Source organism: Sminthopsis crassicaudata, chromosome X, assembly GCF_048593235.1.
Source record: "Sminthopsis crassicaudata isolate SCR6 chromosome X, ASM4859323v1, whole genome shotgun sequence".
Classification (NCBI taxonomy): domain Eukaryota; kingdom Metazoa; phylum Chordata; class Mammalia; order Dasyuromorphia; family Dasyuridae; genus Sminthopsis; species Sminthopsis crassicaudata.
Window position 1 is genome coordinate 70,797,285 of NC_133623.1, and position 21,519 is coordinate 70,818,803.

Consider the following 21,519-nt stretch of genomic DNA (forward strand, 5'->3'; position numbering starts at 1 on the left):
AACTAACTTCCTGTTTCCTGTCCAGTGGCCCATGCCACTCATAGGCCAACACTGGGAAGAATCTCTCAAGAAAATGCCAAAAGCAGCTTTCTCGGCAACTTCCATTCGTCACACCAAGTGATGTTGCTAATTCGAGACCTTCTACGTGAAAACAATCATGTTCCTCCCTTAAAATGTTACCCAGAAGACTAACTAACCTTCCCTAGTTCTTCCAATCCAGTCTTAAACAGCATGCTCTCAAGTCCCGTCACTATCCAAGCTCTGGCTTATCAATATCCTTCCTGACATAGAACTCAGCATGATAATATAGATAATGATAATATTAACCTGTATATAGCACTTACTAAGAGCTATATAGGTAGGAGCTATTATCTCCATTTTTTTAAGGAGGAAACTGAGGTAAACAGAGTTATGTATGTAACTTGGCCAAAGTTACAAAGCTAGTAAGGGTCCCAGGACAGATTTGAACTCGGGCCTGGTGTTCTATCCTTTGGACCACTCGGCTGGCCCCAGATGTAATAATGATCAGAGGTACAATATTCTGCATATTATGTCCAAGAGGAGCACAGTATAATAACAGATAAGAGAACCAGGCTTAAAGCCATAAGGACCTGGGTTCAAATCAGACCTCAAACACATCCCGAGTGTAAGAAGACCCTAATAAGTCACTCAACTTCTCAGTGATCCAGGCAACTCTCAAAGTTACAAGTTGCAGGAAGGATTCTGGTCTGACAATAGTAGCAGGGCTCCCCACAGCAATAAAAGCAAAAATCCACAGCAACGAGAGGCAGCCAGGAAGGATAGAAGCCGAAGAACCTGGCAACAAGCCCTATCTCGGATATCCTCCGACATCCAAAACATACCAAAAGGCAGCTCATATAACCACCCACTGCAGCTGGGGGGGGGGGGGGGGTCCTCTACAAGTGCATGGGAAGCCAGGCACTTTCCTCACTGAGTACTCTGGTCTCAGAGAATTAACTAAGTAAAGGTCACATTAAGTCTTGATTTTCACAACACAAAGCTATCAACTGAGCTGGAAGTCTTAAAGCTAGACATTCACTTGCTCAGGGTACATTTTCCAAGGTCATCTAAATTTAAAACTCTAGAAGCTCGACAGAGTGAAGCTGCCGGGCACAGTGAGCAGAGATGGCTGGGCTTAAAGACCTACGTTCAATTTCCACATCCCACTTTTTTAATGGCTGTGTGACCCTTAGGAAAGTCTTCAACTTCTGCACTTCCCATGCAACTCCCTGGGACCCATGTAGGGCACAGAAGGCTGCAATCTCCCCAGGACAAAGTTTCCATGACAGGAAGTTGGGTATTCAAGCAAATAGTAAGTAATCAAGCTTAGTAGTTTTTAAATACGTATATGAAATCCTGTATATTAATTCTATGAATTAACAAGCACCTACTCAGTTCCAACATTATGCCCTAGGCATTGGGGATATAAATATTATAGAAATACCAGAGTTATGAGAGGCTTTGCTCTCAGTTGAAATTAACCTGAAATTCCATTCCATGACTGATCATTTTGCATCCTCTATTAAAACCGTTCTTTCACTGTGGCTTCCTGGGTAGGGAAGGCCCTGTCAAAGACTCACTTTCGTAAAATGACAATTTCAGAAGGTGAAACATCTCTTTTGTCATAGAAACTTTCTTATTTCTTAGAGCTTTAATCACTAAGCCAAGTTAGTTTGGAGTTTCTTGGAATATAGAAACAAAGTATTAAACCACCTTGCCTTTAAAACACAAGACAGAAGTGTATCGAGCTAGCTACCCAGAATTCCAAACTGCGGGGGCTGAAGAACAGAAGACTACTTCTAAATGTATAAGATAGGAATTCTCCTATGGGAATTCCCATTTTATATGGTGAGATTCCAAATTAAGCATTAGCTTGGCAGAACTCAGCAGGTTATCAAGTACCATTACCCTGGAAAAACATAGTCCATTCCTAGATCCTCCAGGCAACTGGCAACAATTTCAAGTCTCGGCCACATAGTAACCAACAACTGACAAGCTGCTACAGCATCCAGAAGCAAGGTTCACTGAAATCAGAGACATACTTTTTGCTCACCCATACTTGGTTTGCTAGTTGAGACCGTATATCAAATGGTACACTGCCAACAAGAACATGTTTTATGTAACATCTGAGGCTAAGTGCAGCCACAGCGTTGTCTCCTAGAAGGTCTGTACCATTCTAAAGCTTGGTTTGAATGGAACACTTTTAATCTCATCACCAAAAACTGACCAGGTTGCTAGGAAATGCAAATGACAATTTCTACCAAAAAGGCAATTACATAATCATATCCAGCTTTTTGAATCCATAAATATCATAAGAGGCGAGCATAGTGGCAAGAGTAAAAGATTGCGAGTCAAAACACCCGATTCTCACACCTACTAGTTGTATGACCACGAATAAGTGTCTTTCTCATGGGGAGAAGCCATAAACAACCTCACTCTCTCACAGGGCTGGAAGGACATTGTTTTTGTAAACTTCCAAAAACCATGTACATGGGAGTTACCATTTTTCAGTGTGACCCAGATGGCAACAACACACATCCAATGGCAATGGTGAGTCAGTCGGAAGAGAAGAGCACAGAGGGCTAGTTCAGATTTATATATTATGTTTATATATTCTCTGCAAGTTTCACCCAATCTACAGAAACAAAGAGTAAGGTAGAGGGCTAATGATTACCCAAGGTAATAGGGATAGGATTGGGATCTGTGGATTTCACCAATTCTGGGGAATAAACTCTCCCTACCAATGCTGATGTTCACATTCTTTTTTTTTTTTTTTTTTTTTTTTTTTTTTTTTTTTTTTGCTGAGGCAATTGGGGTTAAGTGACCTGCCCAAGGTCACACAGCTAGGAAGTGTTAACTGAGACCAGATTTGAACTCAGGTCCTCCTGACTTCAGAGCTGGTGCTCTATCCACTGCACCACCTGGCTGCCCCCTGATGGGGACAATTGCTTAGGGAAGTGGCTCTCAAACTTTTTTGGTCTCAGGACCTCTTTACAACTCTTAAAAATGACTGAAGATTAAGAGCTTTTATTTACATGGGGTATAGCCACCAATGTTTACTGTATTATAAATGAAGACATCTTAATTATTATTATAATTATATGTAATATGATTCTATGAAAAGAGCTTCGAGCAGGGGACTTCCATAGACTAAGTCACTTTGAGAATCGTTGCTTTAGTTAGGTCATACATCCAGTAAGTGTCAGAGGAGAAATTTCAACTCCGTTCTACCCAGCTTGGAAGCCAAGCTTTCTATCCACTATGCCCAAGTTCCTCTCCATGACAACAGGTCACACAAAAAAATTGGCAGCAAAACTTCTATTTTTCCCAAGAGCCTCCTACTTCACCCAACTTTTTATTACGGTGGATGAAGGTTGACTTACTCCTGAGAGACTCAGTTCCATAGCACTAGGTCTCACTACAACAGTAAAAGCTTAAATGCTAATGAACTGACTTCCCCTTTAAGAAAGGCTACCACGAGAAGTAGGCAGTCAGGCCAGCAGGAAAGAAACTCAGCTGGTCCACCCACAAAACAAGCGTCCTCTTCTAACTCTAGAGCCTCAGCAGAACCACTAAATGCTGCCACGTGCTACGTTACTTAGTACCCAGCCGAAATTTGGCAAACTCTAAAGAGCAGCTGTTACACATAAGTCACCACCAAACGCAATGGAAACAACGTAACCTCTGCAAACCGCACGCAGAAAGGGAAACGAGAAGCCAACGCTACTTTTCTAGGTGTCTGTCAGAAAAGAGTTCCCAAGTACCAAAAGCACAGGACAAGCAAAGGCGTTTCAGAGGCGAAAGGACAGAGCTGCCATAGTGAAGTATAAAAAGGCGGGAAAACTTGGAACTTAGGCTCGTGCAACTTTTACTTTAGTGACAGCGTGCTGCGAGGCTCCCTCCACTTTCTCTCTCCACGAGCTGCTCTTTTCCCTCCCAAGGCACAAGGAGGAGTCAGAGAGGGCGCCCGCTAAGCGGGCCCCCCGCCACTCCTGGTACTAAGGAAGGGGACAGACACGTGGAGAAGCGGAAGCCGGGTGGCGACAAAAGCAGCCCCAAGTTGCTCGGCTCAGGTCCCTGTGCCCGGCCTTTCGCCTCACAACCAGACAGCTCTGTGGTTCGTTCGGCCTTCGGGCGTGGGCGGAAGTATCCGGGTACAGGGAAAGTAGCCTGTCAACTCCTGTTGAAAAATAACAGAAAAATAAGGCTAAAAAACCCCCCAAACCGATACGAACTCACCACAATGGCTGCCGCTCCCGGCCCGGAAATGAAGCTATAAGGTAGGTGCGCCTGCGCAACAGCGTGCCGGCGTCCTATATCCGGTAGAAGAGAAATAGCTGAGACAGTTAGCCGGGTGGGGTGGAGGGGAAAGGCTTTCAATTGGTCCGTACTTGCGATTGGCTGCTTCTAGTATCGCTCTAGAAGGCAGGCTCCTCTAATTGGCGACAAAAGTTAAGGGAGTTCGCGAGAGAAAAAGAGGCCAGCGGTTGCCATGACAACACGCTGAAGCGGAATCCTCGGACTTCTTTTTTGCTTGAGGACAGATTTTAACTTTCCATAAAGGGTTTGGATTCCTAAACTGCACTTCACGAGGGAGGGAAGCTCCGGGAAAAAGCCGAGGAAGACCCTCAAATAGACCGCAGGTGGCAGGTAACGGCGATCGTCTCCCTATTTCTTACGGTGCGAGAACTGGCAAAGGTCAGAACCACTGCGCTGCCTAGCAGTCTGGGAAATGGCTGAGAGGCATCACGGTGACGAGAATTAGCCGGACTGGCCGAAGCCGTCGCCACGAAAACCCCCGAAGTAGAGGCGGGGAAAGAAAGAAAAAAGAAAGAAAAGGGGGGGGGAGCCCTCCTTCCCACCTCCCGATTCTTGCAAATAAAAAAAAAAAAAAAAAAAAAAAAGTGATGAAGGTAGCCCGGTGCTCCTTACTTACCTAGCTGGCTCCCCCTGGGATTCATTCTATCCAACGAGAAGGGCGACGGCTGTGGGTCTCTGAGGCCCGGGACGTGGGGTGGTGGGGGGTCTGGGTCTTTGGAGAAAGGCCATCGGAACATCTTCAGGTGACTTTGCTCGGCTGCTGGAGCGCGGCGATGCTAAAATTTTCGGGGCTGGGGCCGGGAGGGAGGCGGTCCTAGCATCTGTAGTAGGGGCGGGATCACAATGAGGGGGCAACGCGCCCAGTCATCTTGTGGGGGAGGGGAAACCCTCTGAGGGAACATAATAGGGGTATCCCAACTGCCCTTTGAGAGAGGGGTGCAATGGAGGTGGTGCCAATAAGTCCGCGGGAGCGGGGGTCACGATGGGGGCGGTTCTATCCTATCGGGACGGAGAAGGGTGGGAGTGGTCTCAATTACTTTACGGGGGAGTGGAACGATGGAAGCCTCCCAGTCACACGACGGGGCAATAACATTTAATCCTGGGGGTGGGGGGGAACAAAAGAGAGGGGTCTTCCAACAGCCCTTTGGCAAGGCGTACAAGGGAGGCGGCATCTCATCTGTGGGCGGGGCGGAATGAAGGCGGCGCCCAGAGTTCTGTGGGGACGGGACGGAATGGAGACAATCTGGGCAGTTTGGGGGAAGCCGGGCAAAACTCGGGGCAGTACCATTTGACTCTGTGGGGAGTTCATGGGGAGTTCAGCCCGTTTAGCTTATGTGGGAGACATAATGGGGTGTTCCAAACGGCTCTTTAGAGAGGACCAGCCTACGTAGGCTGAGCACGAAGGGGGCGGGACATGGCGGGAGGTTCCATAGCCTCTTGGCGGGACGAACGCCGTGGCCAGGGAGGGATCCCAGTGCACCCGTGGGGTCGGGCGGAGAGCCAGGCCGTCCCAAGCAGCCCCTTGGGGATCCGTGGCTTCCTTTGGGGTGGAGTCACCCCCTGTAACTTTTTCCAGCTCAGTTCCCTCCTTTGTAAAACGAAGAAATAATAATGACAAGTCTTGCAGAGTGGTTGGAAGGATAAAATGAGTTAATATAGTAGAGTTTGGGGAATCTTAAAGCGATAGAAGTACTACCTCTCATTGGCTCTGGCAAGTCCTCGCCAAACATAGTAGGTTATTCGTTAGCACATATTGTGACATAAAAATTCATGCCCCTGGATTTTCACATCCGGGAATAGAGAACCCTTCCTCAAATGGAATCACCTGATTAGCTGTTACTGGTAACCGTACAGAACGGCGCTTGGACGCCTCTGTTAGTCTGCTGAAGTCTTATGGACCCTTTCGCAGAATGATGTCTCAAAGAAACAGAGGAGCTCGAAGAAGATCAATTATATAGAAATTAGTTATCCAAATATAGACACAAAAATTAATAGACCCCAGATTATGCAAATCTGGTCTAGAACTAAAACGTCATTGGCATCGGAGCCATTTTTAAACCTGCTTTATTCCATGGCCTACGAGTTTGTGCGTGGGAGAGCGCAGGAAAAAACGACTTTGTAACAACCAAGCTTGTCCCAGACGAAGGGATGCCAAAATGTATCTTCGTGGGGTTTGAAATTTGGAACATTGTATAAACCGTCAGACTTGGACGATACAGTGCTTGACTCAGGGGGTGTTGTAGATCCTAGGCCTCTCCCGTGAGGCAGAAGTACTATGTGGGCCAAGGGGGAAAAGCCCCCAGATCCTAGCAGAACCTTACCATACAGGGACCAGAAATGGGTATTCTATAGATAAAAATGATTCGCTTATTGACTTAAGATATCTCCATGCATTTGGGCAGAACAGAAGTTGAAACTTTAAGGGAAGTTTTTTCTCCCTAACTTTTTTTTTTTATTATCGATCGCTATAATCATTGATCTTTGTTTCTATCGATTGGTAAAGCTTGCAGAGTGGTGATAGGTTAAATAGATGGCTGAATTCACTGAAGAACTATGGAGTTTTTCTGTTTATTCTTCGGACTGACCAAAAATTATAGTACCTGGGCTAGAGAATTCACTAATTTGTGTAATACCATCAGATGTACGGTGGTATTGATAACTCACATGGACACGGGTTTAATGTTTATAAAACATTGTCCTTACAACCTTGTGAGGTAGCCTCTTTATGGTTACCTTCACTTTAAAGATCAGGAAGCTAAGGCTCTGACAGGTTAAAACACTTGTCTATGGGCATATAGCTATTAAGAGCTGTGTGTGAGAGCCAGGTATAGGGAATGCAGATATTCTGACTCCCGGGCTTATACTCTTAGGATATTTGTATTTTCAAGATGTTCGATATGATTGTTGTTTATCAGAGGTCATGAGGTTATTATACACTTCAACAATGATACTGTATGAGGATGTACTCTGATGGAAGTGGAGATCTTCCACAAAGAGAAGATTTAACTCAGTTCCAATTGATCAATGATGGACAGAATCAGCTACACCCAGAGAAGGAACACTGGGAAATGAGTGTTAACTGTTTGCATTGTTGTTTTTCTTCCCAGGTTATTTTTACCATCTGAATCCAATTCTTCCTGTGCAACAAGAAATTCGGTTCTGCACACATAGATTGTATCTAGGATATAATATAACATATTTAATATGTATGGGAATACCTGCCATCTAGGGCAGGGGATGGAGGGAAGGAGGGGAAAATTTGGAACAGAAGGGAGTGCAAGGGATAATGTTGTAAAAAATTACCCATGCATATGTACTGTCAAAAAATTGTTATAATTACAAAATTAATTTAAAAAAAAAAGAAGTCATGATGTTGTTTAGTTATTTTCAGTCACATCTGCCTCTTCATGATCCCATTTGGGATTTTCTTGGCAAAGATACTGGCGTGATTTGTTATTTCCTTCTGCAGGTCATTTTACAGATAAGGAAACGGAGGCAAAAAGTATTACATGACTTGCCCAGGTCATATAGTTAGTAAGTGTCTGACACTGGATTAGAACTCAGTTCTTCCTGATTCCAAGCTCAGTAGCCACTGCCATGCCACTTAGCTGTCCCAATTAGCCAGGCTGCTGCTAATAAATGCAAATGATCACAAGTCATTTATTAACTTTAACTTGACCAATTTTCTTTCTTTTTTTTAATTTTAATTTTTTTTATTTTTACAAAAATTTTATGCCTGGGTAATTTTCCAGCATTGACAATTGCAAAATCTTTTGTTCTAATTTTTTCCTTCCTTCCCCCCACCCCTTCCCCCAGATGGCAGGTTGACCAATACATATTAAATATGTGAAAGTATAAGTTAAATACAATATATGTATACATGTCCAAACAGTTATTTTGCTCTACAAAAAGAATCAGACTTTGAAACAGTGTACAATTAGCCTGTGAAGGAAATAAAAAATGCAGGCAGACAAAATTAGAGGGATTGGGAATTCTAGGTAGTGGTTCCTAGTCATCTCCCAGAGTTCTTTCACTGGGTGTAGCTTGTTCTATTCATTATTGAACAAATGGAACTGATTTGGTTCATCTCATTGTTGAAGAGGGCCACGTCCATCAGAATTGATCCTCATATAGTATTGTTGTTGAAGTATATAATGATCTCCTGCTGACCAATTTTCTATGGTGACAGGCTTAAAGGATAAAACAGGTGCTCATCTCAAACCAACTACAGGGTAACATAGACCTTATAACAAGCAACCTCTGCAGATGTATTACTCTCATTCAGACATTAGGGAAAATACATTTTCTCTGATGGTACATCATTTTTATTATATTTTTTTTAATCACCATAAATTCACCTTTTCTCCTCCCCCCTAAGAATAAAAGAAAAACAATATTCTTGTTACAACTATGTATAATCAAGCATGTGCTTTTAGCTATGTACAAAAAGAAATGCATCTCATCACTTCTCTATCAGGAGGTGGGAAGCATGTTTCATTGTTAGTCCTCTGATTATCACACTGATCAAAACTCTAATTCTTTCTAAGTCAATTGTCTCTCCCTATGTCTTTGTATAAACTGTTCTTCTAGCTCTGTTCACTTTGCATCAGTTCATATAAGTCTTCCCAGATTTCTCTGAAACCATCCCCTTTATAATTTCTTATAGCACAATAGTATTCCATCATATTTATATACTATATTTTTCAGATATTCCCTTATTTATAGGCACTTCTTCAGAATCCCATACCTCAAAAAGAGTCATAAATGTTTTTATACATCCTTAGGACTGGTTTTGCCTAGAACGAATCCTCCTTTTCCCACTTCTTTCTTCTCTCCTGTTTGTCTACTGAGTTAAATGTTGTTTTGTACTCATTCTGTGTGTTTGTGTGTATTTTTTGTGTGTTTGTGTTCAGTTTGTGTGTATTCTTCCTTCCCTTCCCAAATTCAGCTGAGGATGAGGTTCAAGTATCAACCACCTCTCTCTCATCTTCTCTTGTTTGTATAGATGTCTACTTGCACACCCAGATTATGTGAGATAATTTTCCGTAGTATTCCCTTTCCTTCTCCCAAATGTATTCCTCTTCTCCTCCCTTTCCATTCTTCTATTAAGATCAAGACCTAACAGAACTACTCCAGAATAATTTTTTGTTTAATTAGACTCCCTTTCTGACCCTAGAGAGTGGTAAGGTTTGTAGTAAAGTAGTATCCTCCTTCCCCTCTTCGAATATATGCAGTTTATCATCGTCTAGTTCTTTATCATTCTTCCTTCATGTTTACCTTTTTAATGTTTGTCTTAGCTCTTTTGTTTTAACTTCAAAGTTGAAACACAGCTCTGATCTTTTGATCAGGAATGTTTGGAGGCCCTCTGTTTCATTAAAGGCTTATTCCCTCTCTCCCCCCAACCCCCCATATTCCTTCCTTTTTAGGATTATACTTAGTTTTGCTGGCTAAGTAATCCTTGGCTGGAAGCCTATATCCTTTGCCTTCTAGAATATGGTGTTCTAAGCTCTTCATTTCTTTTTTAAGGGTGACTGAAAAACTGTGTGATGTGTGTGATTCTGACTATGACTCCTTGTTACTTGAATTCTTTCTGGGTTTTTTGTTTGTTCGTTTGTTTGTTTTTGTTTTTTGTTTTGTTTTGTTTTTCCTTAGAGCTGGAAACCCTAGATTTTGGCCATAATGTTTCTGGGAGCTTTTATTTTAGAATTTCTTTCAAAGGGTAACCAGTGAATTGTCTCTAGTTCTAAGAGATCTGGGCAGTTTACTTTCCCCATTTCTTCATATTTAGGCTCTTATTTTGGTCAGGCACTCAAGTACTCTGATGATTCTTAAATTCTCCTTGAACTGTTTTCCCGGTTGGTTGCTTTTGGTATCTTAGCAAGAACTCCACTAACTTGCTGATGAATCCAGGAAAGATTTTATTTTGTGTTCTTGTAAGAGCTGGTGCCTAAACTATTAGGCACACTTTTGAAGTATAAAAAACATAGCCTTCTATTTTCCTGTCCCTGAAATGCAAATCCCTACTCTGTTTATCCCATTGGCTGGTTATAGTTATCTGAAATGTCTAATTCCCACTGAGGGCATGGGGGTGGTCACTTTATTTGGTTGTGCATATACCCTTTCTGCATCTACCAATAGCATGGTTCTTATTCTAACTTATGCCTTCTCTCTATAAGTTTCCTTACTGTTGTTTCATCAGCCTCAGTTTCATTTCTCTGATTTTAATTTTTTTTTTTATATAACACTTTGGAAATTAAACCTTTATCCACTCCTCACAGTATGAGTTACCTTATGTTTTCTTCTGTATTTTTTGTCTTGATTTTTTAAAAAATTCTTGTTTTTTTATGGAGCAATTTTGTCTATTCTAATTTTCGAGGAGTATGTTGATTGATCAAAGCTTTGTGTTTCTTTCGCCATGCTATAAATTCCTTTTCCAGTTCTTTCTTTCATGGCTCTCATTTATTTCTTCTAGCACTCTCATTTCATTGACAATGACATTTTTCACTCTTAAAAAAACAAACAAAAAACCCAACAACTCTTGGTTCATTTCTATTGAATTTGTGCCCAAGCTGTTTTAATTTGAGATTTTGCTCTAACATTTTGGGGTAATTTTTTCCTTTTAGATTTGTGTCGAGGTTTCCTATTATGATTTATGGCTTTTATGGTGAGATTCTTTGCCCATTCATCCAGCCTACTTCCTAATTTCAGACTTGATGTTAGGATTGGACTCTATTTCTATACTGAAGGACTAGGCTGGTCCTGTTGCTACTTTCTTGGGAGTATTGAGTTTTATGTTCTATGATCTCAGGCTCACCTGAGACTTGGGACCTGGAGGCTTTCAATGCTGGCAAAGTGGTCTTATCAGAACAAAGTCTGATTGTTGTATTTTCTATCTGAATTCTGCAAATTCCTAAGTAGGGTTTGGGTTTGAGCAACAAAACAATAGATTGCTGTTGGAACCTGCCACTATCAGCCAGCTGAGAAGCTCTGCTGATTCAGAGGGACAGAATTGCAAGCTCATCTGTGGTCTGGGATATGGCTTCAACTGGTAAACCACATGTGAATGGCCAAAAATCATGTCTCTGATTACCAGTTTGTCAATTGATGGCTAACGTAGTAAGCTAAACTCCTTGAAAAAACCCTATATACTTACTACCTCTACTTTCTTCAAACTCACTTTTAAATCCTCTGGGCTTTTGATCTTATTATTCGACTAAAACTGTCCTCTAAAGTTACCAGCTTAACTGACTTCCAAAGTCACCTCTTAATTGCCAGATTTAGAGGTATTTTCTCAGTCACACTTGACTTCTCTGAAACCTTTGACACTGTTGATCATCCTCTCCTCCTGGATATTCTCTCCTCTAAATTTTCATGACAGTAATCTTTCCAGGTTCTCCTACTTAGGTAACCATTCCTTCTCAGAATCCTTTTCTGGATCCTCTTCCAGATCATACTCCCAAACCATGAAGGTTCCCCAAGGTTCTGTCCTCTTCCTTTCTATATAATTTCTCATGGCTCCTATTGATTCAGTTATATGCAGAAAATTCCTACATCTATACAACTAGCCCTAGTTTCTCTTCTAAACTCCAGTCTCTGATCATTAACTGACTTTTAAACATCTTGAATTGAACATCCAATAGACATCTTAAACCCAACATGTCCAAAACTGAAGTTGTCTTTCCCTCCAGACTATCTTCTCTCAAATTTCTCTATTGTTTATTTCTTTTATAATATGGAAGGCTTCACAAATTTGCATCTCATTCTTGTGTAGAGGCCATTGTTCCAAAATTTAATTTAAGTTCTGTCAAAGTAGTTCTTATTGAGGATGACACCATCCTCCCAGTTACCCAGGCTTGAAACTTAAGTGTCAGGCTTTCCTCTTCACTTTTTCCCCACACCCTTTCCCTAGGCTTCTATACAATCTGTTGCCAAAGCCTGTTGATTAGAATTTGGCAACAAAAGTGATTTCATTTTTGTAACTTTCCAATACTCTGAGACCTTCTCTCCTCTTACATTAGTCATCATGCTGGTCTCAGACCTCATCACCTCACTTCTGGACTATTTCTTTTTTTTTTTCTTTCACTCTTTAAAATTTTTTTTCCTTTTCTTTTATAATTATAACTTTTTATTGACAGTACATATGCATGGGTAATTTTTTTTACAACATTATCCCTTGTACTCCCTTCTGTTCTGAATTTTCCCCTCCTTCCCTCCACCTCCTTCCCTAGATGGCAGGCAGTCTTATACATGTTAAATATGTTATAGTATATCCTAGATACAATAGCACAGTTCTTTGTATACAGTAGGTATATTTTTAAAAAATTGCTGAATTGAGGGAAAATTGGAATAGCTGAGGGAAGCAAGGCAAAAGCTTGAACTTGCTGCTCAACCCCTGTCTGAGAGGCACCAAAATGTCTATAGGAGGAGCAAAAGAGAAAAATAATTCCAGGGGGGTGGGAGGAGGAATATTCTTGTGGTAAACAAGTAATATTTCTTTGCCTATTTGTTACCTGGCAAAGAAACTATTTGGACAAAATAGAAAAAAAAAATCTCTTGGTTGTTGTGTCTCTTTAACTATAGGAAATCGAGAGCCATGAACCTGGAGGATTTGTGTTCGGCTTCTGCTCTGCAGGCTCTCTCTAAGCTGCTCAGTCCTCCTGAAGAGGAGGAAGATGACTTGGAGCAGGTGGTAAGTGTCTACACAACTCAAAGGTTAGGCCTCCTGGCGGTGCTGGGCCTCACAGTATCACATTGCTAGCGTTGGAGGCCGGCCCACAAATTGTTATAGAGCAGACATGGAAGCATAACCTTGAGAACCGTCTGGTAAACATTCCAAACAAATCTTCTCCAATACTCTGGAGGAAAGCAGGGTTGTAACAACCACTTCTCTCTCTCTGTCTCTTTGTGTCTGAATCTGTCTCTCTGGCTCCATTTCTGGCTGTATCTCTGTCTCTCTGTTTCTCTGTCTCCATTTCTGGCTCTATCTCTGTCTCTCTTTCTGTGTCTCTGTTTTCTTTGAAGAGAAAGGACAGTTTGAATTGCTTTATTTATTTATTTATCTATCTATCCATCTATCTATCTATCTATCTATCTATCTATTTATTTATTTATTTTGATTTTGAATTGCATTTTTATGATATCTTTTGGTTTAAACGACCTCAATTTCCAAATATATCACTTCCTACTCTCCCCTTCTCCTCCTAAGTGCCACCCCTTGTAACAAAAAGAAAACAAAAGAGAGAAACAATACATTCAGCAGCACTAACATCAGACAAGGTATGAGAGGTATGCGGTACTCCATACCCACAGTCCCCCACCTCTGCAAAGGGAAGGAAGTACCTTCATTCTTCTGTTCTCTTCTAAGGGACCAAGCTTGATCAGATTGTAATACATTCAGTTTCATTTGTTGTTGTTATTCTTTTCAATTTATTTTACAGTCGTCACTGCTGCTCCCTATTACCTCCAGGACAATATAGAAAGTACTTTGACGCTGTTCCCAAACCGGTCTCTTCTTCCCTTTCCAGTCTAACCCCTGTCTCCTTCTAGGACTCAGCTCCCCTTTTCTAATCTTCTCAGCTGCTGGTTGTTTTGTCTATGAGAATCCCATCTATCTATTTTGTTCATATCTTTGATGTACAGAGTTGTTTGCATATTGTCTTCCTCATTGGACTGTGAGCTTGATAATAAGGACTGTGCCTCTTGCCCTTTTGTGTGTCCCCAACATTTAGCACAGGGTCTGGTACAGAGTAGGAGCTTAATAAATGTTTACTAACTGATTAAATAAGCACATAAAGAAAGCTTATTGAATGATATATATTTTTTCTTATTCTGCTTACTCAGTTCATATGTCTTTTCATGCTTCTCTATATTTCTTCTATACATCATTTCTTTTTTTTTTAACTTTTTAAAAAATTTTATTTTTAATAGTTTTTATTTACCAGATATTTGCATGGTAATTTTACAACATTGACAATTGCCAAACCTTTTGTTCTCATTTTTCCCCTCCTTCCCCCCCACAGATGGCAGGTTGACCAATACATGTTAAATATGTTAGAGTATAAATTAAATACAATATTACATCATTTCTTATAGCCCAGTACATTTATACCTCACATTTAATAACCACACTTCAAAATGTTTATGACTTATTTATGATTTATTGTCAAATTTAATTATGATTTATTGTCAAATAATTCTTGTCAGCTCTTGCTTAGAATGGCATCGTTGAACCTATGGGCTATGTTTATGTGAAATAACATTTTCATTTATACTGTATTCCTTAGGCTCCAAACTTCCCTCTCCCTACTCCTCTGATCTAACTTACCTATAAAGTAAATATAGGCACAGGAAGCATTGTGGGCCAAATGACAGAATATTTTTGGGCCTAGTTTGAACCTAAAATTGTTTCTCCATGTTTTCTTGAATAGAACTGCAAGTCAAGGGTATTTGAGTCAGAAAGGAGGTCCCATATTGCCTAGACTTCTACTAGGGGGCCCCTCTGATAGCTCCTTTTTTTTTGGTCATCCCAAGTTGACAGGAGTATTCTCTTGCCATCACCCTTAGTCTTGAATAATAGTGAACCCTGCCTAGCAGACCGTTCATATGAAGACAAGTAAATGTTTACCAGAAATCTATTGAATACAACAGAATTCACAGATCTGAAAGAAATGTATTTTGTTGTTATTGTTGTGTTTTTTAAGTGAAGCATTTCATTATGGCAATCGGGAAATTGTTTTACCATAAAATGATAAAAATCCCCCCACCCTACACACCAGCATATTCCTTTCAAAGCATTCATTTGCCAAGTTTGGAAAGACATATGATTTGGATGAGTGGCAAGTTCGTTATCATCAGACTGAGCCCTTAGTCTTGCCCTCTAGAGAAGGGTAGACTTTAGATTAGTCATAAAGTAGAAATGGAATTTACACAGGAGGAGAATATAATCATCTGGGATCTAGGAAGAAGAGGTCGGGTTCAGAAACCAGAAAGTTTTAGTCAGAAAAAAAGTGTAGGAAGAATAAAGGAAAGTCAGAAAGCTGGAAATTAATAAGTGCTTAGAAATCTATAAAAGCAAGACACAGGAGAAAGAAATAGGAGAGAACTGGAAGAGAATTAGGTACATGGGCTCCTCTGTGCTTATTTAGTTGAAACAGCAGGAAAATAATTGTCTGGAGACCACCTCCTGAAAATGGTCCAGGGCTGTGTCATTAAAAACATCGATGCAAATCAAGTCTGCTGCCCTCCAGAGATTGTGAATGAAAGAAAATGACAATTTGAACCTTAACAGAGCCAGAGAGGAGGATTTACTCCCACTGCAAAATGTTATTACCATGAACATTTAAACACAGAAATAGTTATTTACATCTAGCTCTGTTCCAGGGAAAAAACAAGAACCCGTGAGAGACTATAGATTACTGCTCCCTACATATTCTGTGATCCCACCATGCTGGCTGTCCCCTCTTGGGTGTTGATCCATCTCCCATCCCTGGGCCTCACCTTGCCTGGAATGCTTTCCCTCTTTCCCTCTGCTTCTTAGAAGGAATCCTGGCTTTCTTTAAGATTCAACTCTAATCTTATCTTCTATAGGAGGTCTTTGCTAATAATCCCTTCCTCTCTGAGGTTACTTTGCATTTACTCCTTATATGTCTTGTCAAATACCAAGTGTCACATATCATATGTGTGCCATGCTGTTGCATGTTGTCTCCACCATTAAACTAAACTTGAGGGCAACAACTGTCTGTCTTTCTTTGTATTCCTAGTACTTTGTATGGGATCTGGCACATAGTAGGTTTGTTGAGCGAGATGATTGATCTCAATGAATGACGTAACCGACAGTGGAAAATTATCATCCTATTGTCATAATTCTGTAGATCTAGGTTGTAAGCCATCTGGAAACATTACTCATTCAGATACTGTAGCACTGATGTAGCAGAGAGGATAATGTTACTATTTTGAAAGAATGTATGTATGTAAAATGTAATAATGTAATGTATGTAAAAGCACATTTTAAATTTTAAATGATATTACTGTTATTGCTAATAAGCAATTAAATTTTACACTAGAAAAGCAACTGTCTTTTCTTTAACATGTGTTCATTTGGAAGCTGAAGAAATGTCACCAGAATGATTTTTTAAAACCTATTCTTTTTCACAGCAGGAGGTTTATTGCCTGCACATTGGTTTGTCTATGCCAGGGGTTCTCAAACTATGGCCCGCGGGCCAGATGCGGCCCGCTGAGGACGTTTATGCGGCCTGCCAGGTTATGGCAAATGGGCTGAGGGGAGGAGACAGAGGGTGAGCTTTTGTTTTTACTACAATCTGGCCCTCCAACAGTCTGAAGGACAGTGAACTGGCCCCCTATTTCAAAAGTTTGAGGACCACTGGTATGCCAACTTCACTGAGAACTGTCAAGAATTCCTGAGATTAGAAAGTACTTACTTGGGTTTTTTTAGTTTTTTTGTTTTTTAACTTGTACCTGTAAATCCCTAGGGATTTGGATGGGCCCTATGATCTCATTGACCTGGGGACTCTTGGTGAGAGAACTCCTTTTAACAATGCATCTTCTTAGCTGCCCAGAACGTGAAGCCACTGAGTTGCCCAGGGTCACCCAGCCAGCCACTAGGTGTCAGGGACATGACTTCAAGTTTCTTTGAGATCGAGTCGACAACACATCAAGGATTTCATATTAAGAATAGTCCAAGTCTCTTCCATTTTACGAAGTGGAAGGGACGACAAGGACAAATTGCTCAAATTATTGGCTGAGGATCCTTGGTACAGGTTTAAATCACAAACAATTACCAGAAGCTTCTGAATCCTTTTCCTACCCAGTTTGATTTTTTTTTTTTTTGAGAAATAAGTTTTTCATTATTTATTTTCATTAAATTAGTAAGCTGCAGCTCCCCTCTTAGTTCCAATAAACTGATCTAATCCGTAAAGCCCATTGAGAGCATATTGATTTTATCAAGAACTTTTAGGCTTTATTTCTACTGATTTTAATGTTTTCTAGAAGGAGACACTAAAAAAGACTTTCTGCTGGCTATTAATATTCCAGCAATTGCTAGTTTATCAAAAGGCCTGAAAATTACTGATAAAAAGACCCAGCATGTATTATAGAATTGGAGATTGTCACATAAAAATGTTTGTAATATGTAATGCCTCAAGGGGTTGTTGTTTGTCCTTATTCTCAAAGAGGACCATGATATCACAGGGATTATGTCGTGAGTTGAATTTAAGTGAGGAATGGCTATGCAAGGTCACCTGCCTCCCTTTCCCCTCCAGAGCCATCTGGGTCCAGTGGCCAGAGAGAGATCAGGATGACTGGAGATGGCCCTGGATGAAATGGGAGACCCTGGCCTTTTTAAGCTAAGGTCTTCAACAGGTCTCAGTTTAATTGAGGTTGCACCAGTTCAGCGATTAAGGCTTGGTAGCAGTTGAGGCAAAGAGTGGCTTCTTTTACCTAGTAAAAAAGCAAAAACAAAAATCCATTCTGGGAGGGTATCCAGTGATAAAAAGAACGTCTTTGCAGACATCAAAATATTCATAGCAGCCCTTTTTTTGTGGTAGCAAAGAAGTGAAAACAAAGTATATGCCCATTGACTGGGGAACAGCTAAACAAATTGTGGCCCACAGATGTAATGGAATATAGCTGTGCTCTCAGAAAAAAAAAATTGAATATGATGAATACAGAGAAGCATAGGAAGACTTATATGAACTGATACAGACCGAAGTAAGCAGGGCCAGGAAAACAAAATACAAAGTGATTACAACAATGTAAATGGAAAGAACAGCAGTCCCAAAACAATAAAAAAATTAATATTCCTGAACAAGCTTAGACCCAAAGAAGAGATAGGAGAAGATACCTCCCTATTCCTCTGTATAGACATGGAACATGGCAGATAATGTCAGATTTTTGTTTTATATTTATATTTATTTTATATTGATCAATTTCACTGAATATTTTCCCTTCTCTTCCTCTTGGTTCTTCTTTTTAAAAATTTGTTTATGGTAAGTGATGGTTCTCTGGGATGGAAAATCTAGATAATGTAAAACCAAAAGATGCACTAAAACTGGATTTTCAAAACAAATGTATGCTGCAGTACTTTTTCAGGCACCAGGTTGAAGTGTTACAGCTGTTTAAACCCATAGGTTTGTTTTCCAGATAGGTATGCCTTCTGGGAAAATAAGTAAAAGACTTACCTAATGACTCTAGTAGGTAATTGGTAGTCTAAACAGCTGGTTCTCTATAGCAGGGGTATCAAATATTCTCCTTGCAACCAGCAAAGTTCCCCATTTCCTTAGGAACCAGATCAAAATGTCATGGGGAATATTTTTAAAAATAAATCAAAAGAAAATGGAATAGAACAAAGATAATGTTACGTTGTGGTTTTCTAAGGCACCATGCAGCCCACATCAATATACGATTTAGTGACCTTGTTTCTATTTGAGTTTGACTTACCTGGGTTTTTTTTGTTTGTTTGTTTGTTTGTTTTTTTGTATGCCTAGTACTCAGCGTGGTGTCTGACACAGTGTATATTTAATAAATGCTTCTTGATTGAATGAATGTACACTAGTTCAGTTGTTTCTAGCGTCGAGAAGACCTGGAATATCAATTCAGTTTTTGGACTATCTCTGGAACACTGCTCCAATTAATCAATCAATAACAAGCATTTATTAAGTACCTACTATATACCAGTCACTGCCCTAAATGCTAAGGATACAAAGGCCTGGCCTCCATGACTCACATTCTAATGGGGGAAACAACTTGCGAACAAGTATATGTGTTCAAGATATATACAGTGTAAACTAGAGATAATTCCAGAGAGGAGGGCACTGGCTGGCTGGGTGAAGCCTTGAACTCTGTGGGAAAAGGCCTCTTGAAGAAAGTAAAAATTTAATTGAGTCTTGAATGAAGCCAATAGACAGAGGTGAGGAGAAACAACATTTCAGACATGAAATACATCCAGTGTCAAGGCTTGAAACTGGGAGATTTCTCAATCAGGAATCGAAAAGGACCAGCAGGGAGTCTGGAGTCATTGAGTCACAGAGTATATGGAGAGCACTGGGAAGGTAGGAAGGAGTCAAGTAGAGAAAGGCTTCCAATGCCAAGAAGAGGGGTCTTCTAGAGATAATAGAGAGCGGTTGACTGATACAGTCAGTCCTGTACTTTAGGAAGATCACTTTGGCAGCTGAGTGGAGCTAGAGTGAAGAGAGTCGAGACAGTCTAGGCTGTCAGTACTATCGGGGTAGCTCAAGTTGGAGGTGATGAGGGCCTACACTGAGCTGAAAGAAGGGGATATATCTGCGAGAGATAGTGATGGTAGAAATAATGAATTACAACAATGAGAACTTTAAATAGTCCTCATCTTTCTTGATCCCCTTCTAGTTTCTGATGTTGTCACCCCATCCACCCCTTCTAAAAACTTCCTTTTCTTCTTATAAACAATTCAGTCAATAAAGAATAAAAAGAGGACTGCATCTGAAACTGAACCAACATAATACACATATATGCTATAACAGTCGCATTAATGCATAATTGGCATAGCTGTGAATTGGTCCAGTTATTCTAGAAAAGCAACCCCAAACTTTGCCCAAGAGGTACTGAACTTGACCCAACTGGAGGCTTTTTGCAAGGTCCAATCATCTCTGTGTTAATTGTTTGTAAGGATATGACAACCAGACACTGAAAAGAATAGTTTGGCACTTTTCCTCTTGGGAGTATAGTAGAAAGAATACCAGAGCCATAGATGAAGTCTCTCATGTGCCAATTTGGTCAAGTCACTTCCTTCCTGAGCCTCAGTTTCCCGACCTTGTAAACTGTAAAAAAAAAATTACAGCAGGTTGTCATGAAGGTTTAATTAGATAATGAATATGAAAGTGCTTTGTAAACATCAAATCCCTGTGCGAAGGTAAGATAGTATTATTGTATCAGAGATGGATAATAGATTTAATTTGACAGAGTGCCAGGAGATCTAAAGTTGAAAATCATCAAATTTGAATCATTAATAAGGAGGTGGGCTATGTGAATATTACTTTCACAATTGTGAACTCTTTCAGTCATATCCATCATCGGCTGTTGGAGCCTTGAGCCCTGGGAATATTGGACCAGCAAAGAAAGAAGAATCCAAAGGTATATTGTTCAATAAAACGTGAAATATAATCAATGTTTGTTGATAACTTCTATAATAGTAGTCCCTCTTTATACTAGACATTGTGCAATCTACCAGGATGATTTCAGAGAGGTCTGGAGAGACTTATATGAACTGATGCTGAGTGAAGTGAATAGAACCAAGAGGACATTGTACAAAGCAACAACAAGATTGTTGTTGATGATGATGAATTCTGAGAGATGTGGCCCTTTTCAATAATGAGTTGATTCAGGCCAGTTTCAATGGTCTTGTGATGGAGAGAGCCATCTGCAACCAGAGAGAGGATTATGGGAACTGAGTGGGGATCACAATATAGTATTTTCACATTTTTTGTGGCTGTTTGCTGCATTTTGTTTTCTTTCTCATTTTTTTCCTTTTTGATCTGATTTTTCTTGGGCAGCATGAAATTTGTGGAATTATGTATAGAAGAATTGCACATGCCTAATATATATTGGATTACTTGCGATCTAGGGGAGGAGGGAGGGGAAAGAAAGGAGAAAACATTTAGAACACAAGGTTTTGCAAGGGTAAATGTTGAAAATTAGGCATATGTTTTGAAAATAAAAAGCTTAAAAAAAAAGAAAAGAATTTTGGAGCAGGTTCTCTGATGATTGCGATAGAGTCCATCTGGAAGGGATTAAAATGCCATTACACAGCAGTGGTACTCCAGTGAAGATTAGCTAATATACATTTAGAGAGAACCCAGCCTTTCTTCTGTAAGTAGGTGGCTCAGTGGCTAGAGTATTGGGCCTGGAGTTAGGAAGCCTTGAGTTCAAATCCAGCTTCAGACATTTATTAGCTCTGTGATCCTGGACAAGGCACTTAAATTTTTTTTGCCTCAGTTTCCTTTTCTGTAAAATATGGATAGTAATAGCATCTAAATCCCAGGATTATTATGAGTAGCAAATGAGATAATAATTGCAAAGCACTTAGCACAGTGCCTGACACAAAGTAAGTGCTATATACATGTAAGATTATTATTATTATTATTTAGTAGTAGTGGGAACAAAGAAAGCAGATAATGGGAGTGACTC

General features: G+C 40.3%; 2 protein-coding genes across 8 annotated transcripts in view; one reads left to right on the plus strand and one right to left on the minus strand.

The window, feature by feature from the left end:
* Positions 1 to 5,263, minus strand: part of NUP62 (nucleoporin 62) — a 62,916-nt gene extending 57,653 nt beyond the window's left edge. The window contains exon 1 of one of the 4 annotated variants that reach the window (XM_074278178.1): positions 4,958 to 5,263. In XM_074278178.1, the coding sequence (XP_074134279.1) occupies positions 4,958 to 5,078 (121 nt within the window). In that variant the 5' untranslated portion in view covers positions 5,079 to 5,263. Of the gene's footprint in view, positions 1 to 4,260; positions 4,420 to 4,957 lie in introns of those variants that run through there. The other 3 variants (XM_074278179.1, XM_074278180.1, XM_074278181.1) reach the window with 3 other exon arrangements.
* DNAAF6 (dynein axonemal assembly factor 6) overlaps positions 4,492 to 21,519 on the plus strand; it is an 83,026-nt gene continuing 65,998 nt past the window's right edge. The window contains exons 1-3 of one of the 4 annotated variants that reach the window (XM_074278182.1): positions 4,492 to 4,671; positions 12,922 to 13,030; positions 20,394 to 20,466. In XM_074278182.1, the coding sequence (XP_074134283.1) occupies positions 12,935 to 13,030; positions 20,394 to 20,466 (169 nt within the window). In that variant the 5' untranslated portion in view covers positions 4,492 to 4,671; positions 12,922 to 12,934. The remainder of the gene's footprint in view (positions 4,672 to 12,921; positions 13,031 to 20,393; positions 20,467 to 21,519) is intronic. The other 3 variants (XM_074278184.1, XM_074278185.1, XM_074278183.1) reach the window with 3 other exon arrangements.